Source organism: Phoca vitulina, unplaced genomic scaffold, assembly GCF_004348235.1.
Source record: "Phoca vitulina isolate PV1807 unplaced genomic scaffold, GSC_HSeal_1.0 scaffold84, whole genome shotgun sequence".
Taxonomy (NCBI): Eukaryota; Metazoa; Chordata; class Mammalia; order Carnivora; family Phocidae; genus Phoca; species Phoca vitulina.
Genome location: NW_022589787.1, coordinates 5,298,919 through 5,316,741, shown reverse-complemented (window position 1 = coordinate 5,316,741; position 17,823 = coordinate 5,298,919). Strand labels below are relative to the sequence as shown.

General features: G+C 42.9%; 1 protein-coding gene across 4 annotated transcripts in view; it reads left to right on the top strand.

The window, feature by feature from the left end:
- The window catches only part of CYFIP1 (cytoplasmic FMR1 interacting protein 1), a 128,026-nt gene that overhangs the window by 66,151 nt on the left and 44,052 nt on the right, over positions 1-17,823 (top strand). For all 4 annotated transcript variants that reach the window (XM_032395430.1, XM_032395429.1, XM_032395428.1 and 1 more), the window contains 9 exons: positions 5,595-5,761; positions 7,019-7,166; positions 8,416-8,569; positions 9,598-9,754; positions 11,201-11,297; positions 12,904-12,980; positions 13,088-13,196; positions 14,596-14,715; positions 17,037-17,236. In XM_032395430.1, coding sequence (XP_032251321.1) covers positions 5,595-5,761; positions 7,019-7,166; positions 8,416-8,569; positions 9,598-9,754; positions 11,201-11,297; positions 12,904-12,980; positions 13,088-13,196; positions 14,596-14,715; positions 17,037-17,236 — 1,229 coding nt within the window. The remainder of the gene's footprint in view (positions 1-5,594; positions 5,762-7,018; positions 7,167-8,415; positions 8,570-9,597; positions 9,755-11,200; positions 11,298-12,903; positions 12,981-13,087; positions 13,197-14,595; positions 14,716-17,036; positions 17,237-17,823) is intronic.

Genomic DNA, 17,823 nt, shown 5'->3' with positions numbered 1-17,823 from the left:
GTTGTGGATCAAGTGACCATTCTTGTATGAGTGTGTTTTTCTCCCTGTTCTAATCCATTGGTCAGTTGGTCTGTCCTTGTTCTCATGCCCCTCTTTTTTTTTTTTTTTTTTAATTTTTTTATTTATTCATTTGAGACACAGAGATACAGAGAGAGAGAGAGAACATGAGCAGGGGGAGAAGCAGAGGGAGGGGGAGAAGCAGGCTCCCCGCAGAGCAGGGAGCCCGATACAGGGCTTGATGCGGGGCTCAACCCCAGGACCCTGGGATCGTGACCTGAGCCGAAGGCAGATGCTTAATCATCTGAGCCACCCAGGCGCCCCTCATGCCCCTCTGTCTTGTTTACTGTAGCTGGTCTGTGTCTGGTAAAGCAAGCTTCTCTGTCTTCAAGAGTTCATTGGTTATTCTTGCTGTTTGTATTTTCATATCAATTTTAGAATCATTTTTTTCATATCTCACAGTGAAACCTGTTGAAATTTTTTATGGGGATATGAATAAACCTATAGGTCATTTTAAGGAGAATTGATAAATTTAGAATAGTAAGCCTTTTATGAACATGGTCTGTCCCTCCATTTATTTAGATTCTCTTTAATTTCTCTTTTATAATCTGTAAAACTCTTACACATCTTGTGTTAGCTTTATTTCTAGGTATTTGATACTAGATGATAGGTTTTAAATTTTTTCTAAATGTTTGTCATTGATATTTAGAATTAAAATTATTTTTTGTATTTTTTCTTATATCTGCCAACCTGTCTAAACTCATTTGTTAATTGTAACAAATTATCCATTGGATTTTCTACCAATATAATAATCATCTGAAAATGATGGCAGTTTTATTTATCCCAACTTTCCATTTTTATTTATTTTTTTAATCACAATGGATGGAACCCCTACTTGTTAAATAGGCATCCTTGTCTCATTCCTCATCTCAAAGGGAAAGCTTTCAATATTTCACCATATAATGTGTTTGCTGTAGGTTTCTTTTTTTTTTTTTAATTTTATTTATTTATTTGAGAGAGAGACAGACCACAAGCAGGGGGAGGGGCAGAAGAGGGAGAGGGAAAGGTAGACTCCCCACTGAGCAGGGACAGCTTGATGCCGGGCTCGATCCCAGGACCCTGGGACCATGACCTGAGCCAAAGGCAGACGTGTCACTGACTGAGCCATCCAGGCGCCCCTCCTGCAGGTTTCTTATAGCCAACCTTCATCAGTAAGGAACTTGCCTTCCATTCTTGTTTACTAAGAGATTTTATTATGAGTTGATATTAATTCTATTAAACACTTTGTATCCACTGAGGTACTTCTGTGACTTTTCTCTTTTATTCCATTAATGTGGTGAATTTACATTGATTGTGAGGGTTTTTTTCCCCCACTTTTTTTTTTTTTTTAAATCAGGTTTGATGTTAAGGTAGCCTTGCATTCCTGGTATAAACTCAACTCAGTCATGACAGATTATCCTCTTTATATATTGTTGGATATAGTTTGCTAGTATTTTGCTTAGGATTTTTATATCAAACTTGATGAGTGAGAGTGTCTTTGCTATCACTTTTTTAAATAAACCTTGTATTGTAAAATATTTTTAGGTTGACAGAAAAATTGCAAAGATGATACAGTGAGTTCCTATATACCCCACACCCATTTTTCTTTATTGTTAACATTTCACATTAGTATTGTTATAATTAATAAACCAATATTGGTACATTTTATTAACTAAAGTCCATACTTCATTCAGATTTCGTCAGTCTTTCCATTATGTCTTAGTTCTGATCTAAGATCCCACATTACATTAAGTCATCATATCTCCTTAGGCTCCTCTGGGTTGTGAGTTTTTCAGACTTCCCTTGTGTTGGATGACCTTGATAGATTTCAGGAGCACTGGTCAGGTATTTTGTAGAATGTTTCTCAGTTGGTATTTATGTGACTTTTTTTCATAATTAGACTGGAGTTACAGGTTTGGGGAAGGAGGACCATAGAGGTGAAGCATCATTTCCATCACATCACGTCAAGGGTACATACTGTCAACAAACTCATCACGGTTGGTGTCGACCTTGCTCACCTGGCCAAGGAAGTACTGTCAGGTTTCTCTATTAGGAAGTTACCCTACACCTTCCCCTCACCCCTGCTTTATCCTTTTCATAGTGTACTTTAGAGAAGGAAGTCACTGCACACAGCCCACACCTGTGTAGTGTGTAACAGTACTTTTTTATAACCTTCCATTCTAGTTTTCTGGATGCCGGCTTCATAAAACAACTCAGGGGTCTCCCTTCTTTTTTATATTGTCTGGAGTGGTTTGTGTAAGGTTCATGTTACTTCTTTCAGTGTTTGCTAGCATTTACTGGTGAAGCTTTCCCTTTGTGGGATGGTTTTTGAAACATTCAGTTTCTTTACCATGTACATTTTCTATTTCTATTTGTATCAGTTTTGTTAAGTTGTATTTTCAGGGATGGTAAGTTATATTTTCAGGGAATTTTCAAGGAATCTTTTAAAATTTTCTAATATTTGTCATAAAGTTTTTCATAAATTCTCATCTTATTTTGGTAACAGTTTTTTTTTTTTTTTCTACACAGTATACAATTCACCTGTTTGAAGTATAAAAATTCAGCGCTTTTTTTTATATATATATATATAGTCACAGAGTTGTACAATCACAATCAAATTTAGGACATTTTTGTTATGTCAGAAAGAAACTTCACACCCATTAGCAGTCACCCCCAATTCTCCCCTCCCTTCAGCCCTAGGCAGCCACCAATCTGCTTTGTGACTCTGTAGATTTGCTTATTCTGAACACCTCATATAAATGAAGTCATACAATATGTGGCTGATTGTGATTGGCTTCTTTCACTGAACATCATGTTTTCAAGGTTCATACATGTATCAGTATTTTATTCTTTCCATTGCTGAATCCCATCCCATTGTATGGATGTATCACATTTTATTTATTTTTTAGCTGATTTTTTAGTTTGGTTGTTTCTACCTTTTCACGATTACAAATAATGCTGCTATTAACTTTTGTGTACTAGTTTTTGTATGGATGCATGTTTCATTTCTTTTCAGGATACATCTAGTAGTAGAATTGCTGGGTCATATGATAACGCTGTTTAACATTTTGAGAAACTACCAGATGGGCTTTCCCAAGTGGCAGCACTATTTTACATTCCTACCAACAGTGTATGAGGCTTCTACTTTCTCTGAATCCTTGTCAACACTTGTTATTTTCCGTCTTTTTGATTCTAGCCATCCTACTACATGTGAAATGTATCTCATTATGATTTTGATTTGCATTTTTGTAACAACTAATGATGCTGAGCGTATTTCCATGTGCTTCTTGGCAATTTATATATCTTCTTTGGAGAAATGTTTATTCAGATCCTCTGTCCATTTTTTAATTGGATTATTTATCTTATTGAGTTCTTTATATATTCTAGATAAGAGTTCCTTAGCAGACATATGACTTATATTCTTCCATTCTATGATTGTCTTTTTACTTTCCTAAGGGGTCCTTTGAAGCATAAAGTCTTTAATTTTTATAAAGTTCAGTTTACCTATTTTTTTTCTTTTGCTGCTTGTGCTTTTCATATTATATCTAAGAAACCATTTCCCAACCCAAGTCATGAAAATTTACTCTTATGTTTTCTTCTAAGAATTCTATAGTTTTGCCTCTTAAATTTAAATGTGTGATACATTCTGAGTTAATTTTTTAGTATGGTGTGAGGTAGGGGCTGTTAGAGATTCCTAAAACTGCTCTCAGGCTTGGTTTGCTAGAAGGACTCAGGGCTGAGTAGCTGTTCTACTCAAGGTTATCATTTATTACAGTGAAAGGAGACAGATTTAGATCAGCAAAAGGCACCTGGGTGAAGTCCAGGAGAAACCAGGTACGAACTTCTGGGTACCCCCTACTAGCGCACTTGTGCGGGATGTGCTTCATTTTCCCGGCAGAGATGGGTGACAACATGTGGAAAGCATTGCCAACTAGGGAAGCTTACCCAAGATCTTAGCGTCCAGGTTTGTTTGGGGGGTCAGTAGTGTCGGCATGCAACATACCTTCGTGATTGACCTTGGCTACTCAGGTTCCAGACTCCCAGTACAGACATAGGTGTTCACCATCATGACATTGGTGGCGTAGACCGTCTCGTCACGCTGGTACTGCAGTGGCCCAGAGCCTTGGGTGAACACAGACATTCTTTTCAGGCAGACTATTCCCAGGGCTCAGGGCTCAGTTCCTAGGAGTTGGCCACGGGCCAGTCCTGAAAACAGGCCTTTCCTGGGAATCTGGAGGGTTTGATCATCCCAGGCATCACCAGTTAACCCTTTCCTGCACAGGAGACCAATTTCATTGTTTTGCATGTGGATACTGTTTGTTGAAAAGATAATATTTCCCTGTTGAATTGTTTTCACACACTTGTTGAAAATCAATTGACTGTAAATGTGAAGATTTATTTCTGAACTCTGTTTCTATTCCATTGATCTGTATGTTTGTCCTATGCTGATACAGTCACGTAATCTCTTAATATCTGTAAACTGTGTGATAATGCCCCCCCTTTTCATTCTTAATGCTCGTAGTTCGTGCCTTGTCTGTGTTTTTCTTGATTAGTCCTGCGGGAAAGTTGTCAATTCTGTTATTTATTTACTTATTTTTTTAAACAGCTTTATCTTTGTTGATCACCTTCTATGATTTGCTTGTTTTCTGTTTTGTTAATTTTTACTTGTCAGTATTTATTTCCCTCTAGTTTGGGGGGGCGTGTATTTTCCTATTCTTTTTACAGATTTATGATGAATGTTAGATTATTATTGTCAGACTTTTTGTTTCCTGATATATGCCTCTAAAGCTCCAAATTTACTTTTTAGCGTAACTTTTCCTACATCCCATAAATTTGAATGTATAGTATTTTCATTTTCATTCAGGTTGATTTGAATTTGAATTCCGTTCGGTTTGAATTTGAATCGGGGCATTTGCTTTTTTTTTCATAGAAATTTCCTTTTTCTTCCCCTCATTAGAGAACCATCCAACCAATCCCTAAAGCAGACAAATAGAACACACGAGTGTGCCTTGAGGGCATTATAGTGTCTGTGATGCTGTCACAGACATGAACTTTAAGCATTTTAGTGTATTTCCTTCCAGACCTTCTCATGCATATTAATTCAGCATGCTGTTAGTGTTTAACAGATGGGATTTGGGCTATAACTTCTTTTTTCTTTTCCAGCTAATAACATATTTGCTTTCATGAATCTGTTTTATTCTTTATCCTTTAAAGTCCTTCACAGGGGGTATGCCCTTATGCATTTGGGAGTATTCTGAGTGAGTTACCAAACACCCCTGTTAGCTCATGCCAAGCCAAGCAAATCCATCCCTGTCCTCAAGGCACTCATGGTCTAATGGAGTCAGACCCAGGCACAGGCACAGCTGCTGAATTAGAGCTGAGCTCACTGCTCTTGGGAAGAACTACAGGGCAGCAGCTTTAGAGCAGAAACATGGGAGGCCAGGGAGAGGTGCTGTGCACTAGAAAGAGGCAGCTTCCAGGTGCAACTTGGTGTCACCTAAGAAGGAGCCATCTCCTGTCACTGTCCACCACACTGAAAGTCGTGTGTCCCCCTGCAGGTGATCGCCATGATCAAAGGTCTGCAGGTGCTGATGGGCAGGATGGAGAGTGTGTTCAACCATGCCATCCGGCACACCGTCTATGCTGCACTGCAGGACTTTTCCCAGGTTACTCTCCGGGAGCCACTCAGGCAGGCCATCAAGAAGAAGAAGAACGTCATCCAGAGGTCAGCCTCAGTGTAATACCTCCCTGTGAGCTCAGAGTCCGAAGTTGTAGAATTAGCTTAGGTTTGAACAACTGTATAGTTAGATTTTCATAAATATGCTCAGTGCATTTATCTTCAACGTCCAGATGCCCTTCTGGTGAATTTCCTCTAAATATAATGCGATGGGTCCAATTACTCACCTGACCAACGTATAATAAATCGACTACAGAATGTCTGAGCAGTGGGGACGCAGAGATAAGGGTGTGTTTATCTTGGGGCAGGAGAGTGTCTCAAAATCTTTTTGATGATTCTGATCACCAGGCTTGGGGGGACAGGAAGCCCAGCATCACATTTCCCATCTCAAAGTGCGTCGTCTTCAGTATTTTTGCTTCTGTTCCTTTTGGCTTGTCCTACAAATTGGTCAGAGACTAACACAGATATTGCAGAGATCCTGTAGCAATCTTGAGCAGTTTTCTCTTAATATTTAGCCTTTTAAAGTTGTCTTTCGGAGACATCTATGTAAAATGAAGTTTACTGGGGCTCACAAGTATATTGATTTCATTTTTTTGCTTATAAATTATAAATTGATGTGTTTGACACCTGGCTTGGTTTCACTTTTAGCATTAATAAAATGTGATACTGTGAGTCTTCCCATTTTGCTCACGTTTGCTATAATGGGAGGCTCACCACATGGGCAATGTGAAGTATAGTCTAAGAGTAACTCAGGTTTTAGCCAGAACTTTCCCCGTGAGGTAATAGGATAGGCACATGGGTATATCTACCAAGTGGTTGCCTGTGGTGGGGGAGGGGAGTCTCCATATGGTGGAGCCCTGTTGGGGATGGGAACATGTTCCAAATGTGTCTGAGACATAGGCCCAGTCCCTACAGTTGTGTTGGTGACATGTTCCTGTTAGAAATCAGGAAATCAGCCAAGGGAGGTTGAGTTTCAGCTCCCTGGGTGGATATTTGTGGTCTGTCCCCTTCCGCCTTTTGCATGACTCAGTGTTCAGGAAATAAAACATCACTTCAGGTTAATTGATGCAAACTGCAGCTAAGTCAGATCTTCTGGAGCTAGTAATGTCCCCCAGAAAATGATCTATTCAAAATTTCGCTTTCAACTGGTCCATTACCACGTCCTCCACTGCCCCCAAAGGAAATCACGTGTGAGAGTTGGCTGTCCTGAGAGGTATGTGTTAGGTGAGGCGATGCTGTGATTTTTAAAAGTCCTGAGGGTGTCAGCACTCTGTGCCTCACTGATGACTTGGTGGGGCTGTTCAGTGTCCTGCAGGCCATCAGGAAGACCGTGTGCGACTGGGAGACTGGGCATGAGCCCTTCAATGACCCAGCCCTGCGGGGCGAGAAGGACCCCAAGAGCGGCTTTGACATCAAAGTACCCCGGCGTGCTGTAGGACCCTCCAGCACTCAGGTTCTCATCCTCCCTGCTCCCCTGCTCCACCTGTTCCCCTGAGTGGGCTAACCCTGAGCTGAGGGTTGGTAAGCAAGGCCAGGAGTAAAATGACATAACCACTGTCTGCTCAAGATGATCAAATATTGCCTGTGCCTTTTCTGCTCCTCTGTTTCCTGCCCAAGTGAATCTGGAGCATTTTGCCAAGACATCCTTGTGATTCTCGGATTTGGTCATTTGCATGCAGAATTTAATTTGACTGCATCGACTCCATTGCAAAAATGTGGGTGAAAGTCTATGTGTCCGTATTTACGCTGTGTTTCCTGGTGGGTGTTTAAATGTATGGTTATACTTTTTATGTTGGGACTGAAAATGATCGTTTCTGAAGATAAAACTTTTAGAAATTTAAGAATGTAGCTTTTTTGTGTCCCTGGTCTTAAGCCACCACTGCTGTTTTCTCTCCTGGCATGCTCAACCCTCTGCCCCCCAAAAGCAGCTTTCTTCTGACTCTCATACCTGGTTTAATATGTCCTTCTGCTTTTCTCTTCCCATTTTGGGACTTAGTATTGTTTACTCATTGTTCTTCTCTTGGGGGCTTTTTATAATCTCTTCTGCCAGTGTTTTAGAGAACTACCAGCAAAGCACATTGTTGGCTCTCTATGAAACCTCTCAAATATCTGGGAGGAAGGCATTTGGCCCACTTAAGGAGGACACTTGTCCTGGGTCTGTCCAATGTGCATGCACCCTCCCCACCCTCCATTCCCATGTGTGTCTCCCCACCCCATGATGTGTGTGTCCTGTGACTAACGGCTCTCTCCCACCTCTCCCCCCACATCTGTCCGTGTCTAGCTCTACCTGGTGCGCACCATGGCGGAGTCCTTGAGCTCTGCTGAGCTGCTGAGGCAGCTCAAGTCTTTGGGCATGGAAAGACTCTTGCATGTGGTAAACGCGTTTCTGAGGCAGTCCTACACCTATCCGCCTCTTTTAACCTTTGGTGGTAAGACATCATTTGTTTTTCTTGTTGATGTTTATGGCACGGAGGTGAACTGCTCCGTAACAGATTCTTTCTCCCAAGCAGCACCAACTTGGCTACTTAGATGGGTGCCCAGACCCACTTTGAGGAGCTGGTGTAGTGCTAGGCTTACCGCTCCAGCCTGGCTCTGGTCAGGGCATAGCGGAGTAGTCTTCCTCTTGTGGTTTATCTGAGTTTGGTGTAACTAATGTACCATGTATATTTTCTCCCCCACAAATGTTTCCTTGGATAATGCAGCTTTACATGGTGAGAACCATGCTAGAGTCCCTCATTGCAGACAAAAGTGGTTCCAAGAAAACCTTGAGAAGTAGCCTTGAGGGCCCCACCATATTGGACATAGAAAAATTTCATCGAGAGTCATTCTTCTACACTCACTTGATAAATTTCAGTGGTAAGAGATACTGCGGACCAGCGTCTGGCCCAGCATGTTCTAACACTGCTAACACCGTCTAGAATGCTTCTGCTGACCATCCCCTGCTGTGGTCCCCTCACACACCCAGACGGTGGCCTGTGTTGTAACCTTCGTGATATTCCCTCACCTGTCGCTTTAAATGCACGGCCAGCCAGGGGCCCCCTCCATGTGCCGTGGCCCTTAGGATGAGGGCCGTGGGCCTGTGGCTGGCTGGCTCTATGACTTGAATGCAATCTTTGTAACCCATATGAGGTCAGAAACACAGACGAATGTAATCTGTCACGTGGCTTGAGAACAAGATAGTGATAAGTATCAGAAACAGCCCCCACGAGCAGTGACGTGTGGAGGGTGGCAGTCACCTTGACCAGGGTGCTGGGTGGATACCCTTGTCATTGTGGAGTCCATGTTTACTGTGGTGCTGCAGCAGCTTGCTCAGAGCAGGAAGCCTCTATCTTGGCTGCAGGTGCTGCTGGTTTGGAGTAAATAGCAAGGCTTTTGTTTTCCACTTGTCAAATGATGGACACATTTTTTTTTTCATTTGTTTCTATTTTACATTAGATAAACTTGTACTGAATATGCATGTAATGCTGTATCTTTATCCTGAGTAAAATAAAATAACATGGTTTTTATTTTTCCTTTTAAAAAGGACATTTTTTTCCCCCTCCCAATCCCTCAGAGAAGCTCACAGCATTGACAAGGTTCCATTGGCGGGTGGTGGTGTCTGTGCCAGGCCAGCAGGGAAAGATGCTGACTCTGCTCTTTTTGTGAGAGAGAACTTGCACGGTCTAGGGTGGCTTTGCTTGCAGCCACGTCGTGGATGTCTCATCTCTAGTGTGAGGTGCCGTGTCACCCCCACCCCCCCACCCCCCGCTCACGTCCACTCCCGCATGGCTCGGGCTGAGATTGAAGGAGCCGGCACCTCGCATATGCCTCTCCTTGTCCTAGATTGTCCTGCTGAGTTTTTCTGCTTGCAGAAGATTAACATGATATCATTTGAATCCTTCAAGAAACACTCCAGCAGTGCTGTGACCTTTCACAGTTGTGGTTCCGAGAGTTCTTTCTGGAACTGACAATGGGCAGGAGGATCCAGTTCCCTATCGAGATGTCCATGCCCTGGATCCTGACGGACCACATCCTGGAGACCAAGGAGGCGTCAATGATGGAGTGAGTACCCTGTGGCCGTGTCTCAGCTCTTTGTGATGACCAGGGTCCTTGGTGGCATTTGGGAGCTGGGAGATGGAGGAGGGGTTGGGCTGTTTTCAGCATTTCATTTGAAGTTGTCATACTTGGGGTAAGACTTCAGAGATTAATACAAGTAACGGGTTTCTTGGCTTTAGACTAAAATCAGGAACTCAGGCAGCAGAAGTCACTAAGTCCCACCGTGTCAGGTACTAGTGAGGCCGTGGGGGCTCAGCTAGGGTCAGCAAAAGGAGAGGTGGCCTAGCCTCTCGTGGCACAGCCTCTGAACCAGGTGAATTTGGGAGAGGAAGTATTAATTGAATAGCTTTCTTTTGAGGTCAGAGCTCAAGGCCAGGCTAGGGGGTGGGAGACTTTCAAAATAGGAGGTTCCTGCAGGTGAAGTAATAGGAAAGGGGTATGTCTTGTGAACAGACTGGGGACTGACCCAGCAGGTTCTTTGGCACACAGAGCAAATGTATCGCACCTTGTCTTTGCCTGTGCACATCAGTTCTTGTGTGGTGGTCAGGAGGATGGCCTTCCACTTTCTCTGCAGTGGTCGTAACCTCTGTTCTGCAGCACCAGAGAGGGGATGAGGAGCATGGACATCTAATGCAGAGGCCTTAGCGCGCCTCTGTGTTGTGTCTTTGGAATTGAGCTTGGCCCCACGGCTTACACAGCCTTCCTCCTGTGAGGTGGAAGAGGCCTTGTACCTCAGAGGGACCTTACCACTGGAGGAGACTGCTGGCTGCTGCCTTTTGTCCAAATACGGGGCTAGGGGAGAGGGGCTTTTGGCCATGCTGGACATGGTCGTGGTCAGCTGTGGGACCCAGGATCTTCATATGTTTTTCTTATTAAGTCCGACAGTTCATTCTTAGAAATAAGAAAATAACTTGTTTTGTGGTTATAAAAAATACTGTATTCTGTGGTGGAAAACTTTGAAACATAAATAAGTGAGAAGATGCTGTTACAGGAAGCCCTTGTGGACCCGCCCAGGGCCCTGGGCATGGCCTTAGTAAGTGTGTCCCATCTGTGGGATCGTCTGGCTTGGTCCATTAGGGCCCTCGGCAGGAACCCCATTTTGTGTCTGAAGTAAGAGATTGTTTTTCCTCATGTGAGAGGTCAACAATGAATGTTAAGGGGCGCCTGGGTGGCTCAGTCGTTGGGCATCTGCTTTCGGCTCGGGTCATGATCTCAGGGTCCTGGGATCCAGCCCTGCATCGGGCTCCCTGCTCGGCGGGAAGCCTGCTTCTCCCTCTCCCACTCCCCCTGCTTGTGTTCCCTCTCTCGCTGTGTCTCTCTCTGTCAAATAAATAAATAAAATCTTAAAAAACAAAACAAAACAATGAATGTTAAATTTCGCCTGGAGCGTGGGATGTGAGAGCCAAGAAGCCCTGTGGGGAAGGCTGGGCTGACCATTTGCCCCCTCTGCAGGTACGTCCTGTACTCCCTGGACCTGTACAATGACAGCGCACACTATGCCCTCACCAGGTTCAACAAGCAGTTTCTCTACGATGAAATTGAGGCAGAGGTGAGGGCCTAGGCACCTTTAACAAACTTTAATCTCCTTTTTCTCTGAGTATTAGAGGAAGCAAATTTTCTTTATAATACAAGGAGGTTTAAACAATAGAATGAAGTTTTGAAATAAACATTTTGGAGTGAACCCTTCCATCTGCATCCACACATGTGATGATTGGGGTCTTACAACATGAAGATTTGACTGCATGTCATAAGCACCTCTGTGTCCTCACCTGTCTTCCGCTATGAACACAATTTAAACTAACCCCTATTTTATTTCTTTCGTTTTAGCTTTTTATTTTTGCGTATTGGAAGTGATGCTTTGATGAACTTCCTTGCACCTAATTTTTTAGCTGCGTTTGATTATTTTTTGAGGACAGATTCCTACAAGTGGAACTATTAAATCTGTGTACATGCAGCTAAGGAGATAAATCTTATTTTGTAGCTTAAGATTTAAGAGCATTTAACCTCAACAAATTGCATTGTGCATCTAGATGTCCTTCTCTGCCTCCTCACAGAGACACTAGAAAGTGCTTCTTCAGGGAGGTATCATAGGCTCTTGGGCCGTGTAGGGTAGGCATGTGGCAGAGACCTGCAGGTCCTGGGGTGGTTCCCCTTTGAGCACATAGTGTCCTTATCAGAGTTCTGGGTGGGGAGGCTAACCCCATTTGCAAGGGAAGATACAGTTTTGGGGGTGGAGTCACAAGGCTGTATCCATCCTATGTCTCCTGCCCGACCTCAGTGGCCAGAGCAGCCGGCCATGTTCCAGGGGAGGCCACATGCAGCCCCTGGGATACACAGCCCCGTGGCAGGAGCAGAACCCAAATGCAGTGCATATTAACCACTGGGAACACATGTTGAAGAGAGACTTTTTCATATTCCTTTGCCTTTAAGAGACAGGGAGCATTTTTCTCCATCAGTAAGAGAGGTTCTGATAGAATTTTCAGTGGCTGTGTAGTAGTCACTCCTGGCCACACCAGGATATATTTAATCTGTTGTTTTTGGACAATGAGGTTGTTTCTTGTTTCTCTTTTCTAATAAGAGAGCCTTTGTTAGTTGCCTTAACAAAAGATTTTCTTTTGACTTTATATTCCCAGAACGTATTCATTTTATAACTGGAAGTTTGAACCTTTTGACCACTTTCACCCATTCTGCCCATCCCTACCTACCCCTGCCTCTGGAACCACCAGTCTGTTCTCTATGCATTTGTTTTGTTGTTGTTGTTGTTTTTAAGATTCCACATATAAGTGAGATTGTACAGTATTTGTCTTTGTCTGACTTATTTCAGTGAGCATAATGCCCTCAGGGTCCATCCATGTAGTTGCAAATGGCAGGATTTCCTTTTTTATGACTGAATGATATTCGTGTGTGTGTGTCACAGTTCTGTATATATTTATCCATCAGTGGATGCTTAGGTTGCTTCCATGTCTTCGCTCTTGTAAATAATGCTGCAGTAAACATGGGGATGCATATATCTTTTCAAGTTAGTATTTTCAGTTTTTTTGGTTAAATACCTAGAAATGGAATTTGGTGGATCAAAAGTGTTTTGTTTTTTTTTTTAGTTGTCTTATTTGATCTTTAGGAAATAAAAATCTAATATATGCTTTCTTTTTCTTCAGGTGAATCTATGCTTTGACCAATTTGTTTATAAGCTGGCAGACCAGATATTTGCATATTATAAAGTTATGGCAGGAAGGTGAGTATACGGTTTATGATTGGGACATGAAATCTTGGTTAACTTGATCTCACATTTCCATTAAAATTCACAGAATATGAGAAATGTCTTCTCTTCTTCCATACTAGTTTGCTTCTTGATAAACGTTTACGATCAGAATGCAAGAATCAGGGGGCAACGATTCATCTCCCGCCATCTAACCGCTATGAGACACTGCTTAAGCAGAGGCATGTGCAGGTGAGTCAGACCTCTCCAGGGCATGGTGAGGCAGGGAACTGGCATTGGAATGGTGAGGTTTTCTTAGAGTTCACTGGGTTTTAATAGGTGTCAGTATGTTCTGTGACTGTGGCCACATCCTTATAAAGTGTTGAAATTTTTTTTTTAAAGATTTTATTTATTTATTCATCAGAGAGAGAGACAACGAGAGAGGGAACACAAGCAGGGGGAGTGGAGAGGGAGAAGCAGGCTTCCTGCGGAGCAGGGAGCCCAATGCGGGGCTCGATCCCAGGACCCTGGGATCATGACCTGAGCCGAAGGCAGACGCTTAACAACTGAGCCACCCAGGCGCCCCGAAGTGTTGATATTTTAAAAACAATTTCTTTTGGATACCCTGAAACCCAAGGGAGGACTTGCAGCACTCTGCACCCCACCCTGCTCTGGCTCCCAGGGGAAGGCATGGCCCCAGAGGGCTTGGGTCCTCTCCAAGAGCCCAAAAGTTAGAACTTTTTAAAAGAATGAAGGTGAGAAACATTTGTCAGCTGAGTGTTAAAGAGGAGCTTTTTCTTGGCCAGCACAAAGAATAAAAAGTACAGTGCTTATTTTTTGTTTCCTTACAAACTATATATATGTCATAAATTAGGAAAATACAGAAAACTATAAGGAAAATTCCATTTAATTCTCAGAAAATCACCATTCATATTTTGAGACATTTCCACCAGGATTTTGTCCATATTTTTGTTACTGAAATGATATTGAGGGACACATATATTGTTAGGACTGAAATAGGGAATAATTTTCTCTTACTCATTGTTGTAACACTGTGGAGGTTAGGCATGCACAGCCTGCTCCGTGGTGGCAGATGGTCCTGAACAGCTTTATGAGGGGCATCCTCAGTGACAAACCCAGATTCTCCAGGGTGTTTGGTGAAACTTGGGGTTTCTGTCCATGACATAAGTATAAGTTCAATGCAAAGGATGATAATACAAAAGTCCTTTATGGTTTTGACTTGTAGAAATTTCCGCTCCAGGAAAGTAGGGTATTTGATCATGACACCTATATATATTATTTGATCTAAAATGTTTACATTTTGTGTATTATTTGTTTGCCTCATCTTTTGGAATTGGATTCTGGGAGAATATATATATTCTCTCTCTCTCTCTCTCTATATATATATATATATATAAAATTTTTTTTTTTTTTTAAGATTTTATTTATTTGAGAGAGAGAGAGAGAACACGAGCCAGGGGAGAGGCAGAGAAGCAGACTCCCCACTGAGCAGGGAGCCCAACATGGGACTCAATCCCAGGACTCTGGGATCATGACCTGAGCCGAAGGCAGACGCTTAACTGACTGAGCCACCCAGGCGCCCTTGTTTGTTTTTTATTGTTCATTCTTTTTTCCTTTCTCCATCTTCCAGCTCCTAGGCAGATCCATAGACCTTAATCGCCTGATTACTCAGCGTGTCTCAGCAGCCATGTATAAGTCTCTGGAACTGGCTATTGGACGATTTGAAAGTGAAGACCTGACATCAATAGTTGTAAGTGTAAGAACCTTTTGTCAGGTTCAGCAGATTTGTGGAAAACTGATTACAAGGATTGGAGCTAATTTTAATTTTGTCCTTACTGATAAATTGAACCAGTAGTAGGTTCAGTTTTTGCATAGGAATCAAAAGGTATGCACTGATCAAACATGGTCTATCCTATCGTTTTTTTAGTGTCTGCTCTTAGTAGTCACAATTCTAAATTGGCTTCAAAGAAGTACTCCTAACCTTGAATAAGTTACACCTAACTATGGCAAGAGAATAAAAGAAGGAAAATTTTAAAAATCAAAAAGAACACAGAAAAAGTATTTGAAAGAAAATGATACAGAAGATAGACAATGAAGATCTAACAAACATAGAGCGAACATACATATCATAGAGAAAAACGTAGGGAACATACAAATATCATAGAGAAAAACCAAAGCAACAGGGTGGAACAAATATTAAAAGTTGTATTTCAAGAAAACATTGATAGAATTTAAGACATGCTTTTATGAACAGTAGTCAAACTACGGAGAGAGCCCAAATGTCCATTGACTGATGAATGGATAAAGAAGATGTGGTCTGAATTCACAATGGAATATTACTCAGCCATCAAAAAAATATGAAATCTTGTCATTTGCAGTGATGTGGATGGAGCTATAGTATATTATACTAAGTGAAATAAGTCAGAGAAACACAAATGCCATATGATCTCACTCATATGTGGAATTTAAGGCAGAAAATAGATGAACATATAGGAAGGGGGAAAAGAAAAAAAGGAGAGACGGAAACAAACCATGAGAGACTCAACAATAGAGAACAAACTGAGGGTTAATGGAGGGACATGGGTGGGGGATGGGCTAGATGGGTGATGGGCGTTAAGGAGGGTACTTGTTAGGATGAATACTGGGTGTTGTATGTAGGTGATGAATCACTGAATTCTACTCCAGAAGCCAATATTGCACCATATGTTAACCACCTAAAATTTATTTATTTATTTATTAAAAAAAAATTTTTTTTTTTTAAGATTTTATTTATTTATTTGACAGAGAGAAAGATGGTGAGAGAGGGAACACAAGCAGGAGGAGTGGGAGAGGGAGAAGTGGGCTTCCCGCCGATCAGAGAGCCCGATGCAGGGCTCGATCCCAGGACCCTGGGATCATGACCTGAGCTGAAGGCAGATGCTTAACGACTGAGCCACCCAGGTGCCCCAACCACCTAAAATTTAAATGAAAAGAATTTATATATTAAAAAAATTAAGACATGCTATAAAATATATATTAAAAGCCTATGGCGTGTGCCTGGGAAAACTGACCCAAAGTGGCCAATACCAAGGAATATTGCAGTAAATGTATTAGACTTTAAAGGAAAAGAAAAAATCCTCTGGATATCTGAGCAGAGTGATCAGAGAAAGAAAATTTGTCCTCAGAGCTTTGCCCATAGCAATTCATGCCAGAAGCCAAGGAAAGGAAGTATGAATTAAGGATTTTGTGCCAAGCCAAATAGATCTTCCAAGAGTGAAGTCTGCAGACAAATGGTAGTGAAGATGTAAGAACTCAGGGAAGATTGTTCATTCCTAGAGATGCAGCTTTGGGTAGAACAAGAGAAGCCTCAGTGAGTGGTGGGCATGAACAACTCAGGTTTGAGCATCTCCACATAGGATGAGCAGTGCTCCTCATATTCTTCCACAGAATTGTATGATTGACATGGATATCTTACATTCTTTGTCTTCATACTTGATTTTTTAAATCTGGTGTGTAACTCACATGCACAGTGCACCTCAGTTTGGACCAGCCACATTCTCATTGCCTTATGTGGCCACTGGATGCTGCAGTAGATAGCACAGACCTAGGCATCTTTATGAGCAAACTCTGAAAGCTTGGAAGGCCATCTGCTGACTGCTACATAGCTGTGCTTTTGAAATAATTCCAGGCACGTTAGGCTGACTCAGGCTGATGCCTGAGGACCCAGTGCTCCAGCAAGGGTGGGGTGGGCTGGGCCCTGTGGGTGGTTGGAGGCCAGTGGGAGGTCAATGCGGAGGTGACCTCAGTGGAGAAAGAATGATGGCCCTGTGGGGGTGACCACAGTAAGGAGGGCTATTTCAAAGGCAGTGGAGAGGACATAATGAATTTAGGTGCAAGAAGCAAGCTCCTGTGGCCTCCTAGACCCCTACTGTGGGTATTCTTGGCCTAGCACACCAGCCTCACCTCTGTGTGTCCTGCTGTCTTCTGCCCACTCTGCCCTGCCCCCAACCATGGCACTGCCCATGTGGGGAATCAAGGCCACTGTGCTGGGCCCATTTCTGTCCTCACACCCCTGTCTTTGTGGTCCTGTAGGAGTTGGATGGCCTTTTGGAAATCAACCGCATGACCCACAAGCTGCTAAGCAAGTACCTGACACTGGACAGCTTTGATGCCATGTTCCGGGAGGCCAACCACAATGTGTCAGCGCCCTATGGGAGAATCACCCTCCATGTCTTCTGGGAACTCAACTATGACTTCCTGCCCAACTACTGCTACAATGGCTCCACCAACCGGTGAGCGTGCCACCTCATGGATGGTTCTGGATGCCCTTGCCAAAGGATTCTTGAATGGGATGATCTCAGGGTCTCCACATTGTCCACTAGGTTGCTGACTCCTCCCCTGTTCCCTATCATTTCTCATGTCCAGGTATTCAGGCCTTCCCGGTCTCCTCTTTTTGCAAGTGTAGCCCTAGACCAGCCCCTGGGCATGTCTTACAGCTTTGCATGTGGAAACTGCACAGCAGGCTGGGGTTCCTGTCTGAGGCACTTGCTTGTAGCTCAGAGCTTGATCTCATGGTGCGTGTGGACACCAGCTGCAGGGTCTGTACCACATACACAGTTGTAAGTCTGCCTGATGTTGGGATGTAGTCACTGACTCTACTTTTCATCCATTCTGGGATGTTGGGGTGTATAAAGATCCGTCAGTGAGCCACCCTCTCACCCACCTACCTTTGCTACTATGTTGAACAGCACAGAGTGGCCAGTTGGCTGAGTGGCATGGTTGACAGCAGCAGTTCCATGTGGTTCAGCCTCATGGTATGGCCCAAATCCTGGGACAGGCCTGCCTTGGCTTCTGTGCCCTGGGCAGCCACCTGTCTGAG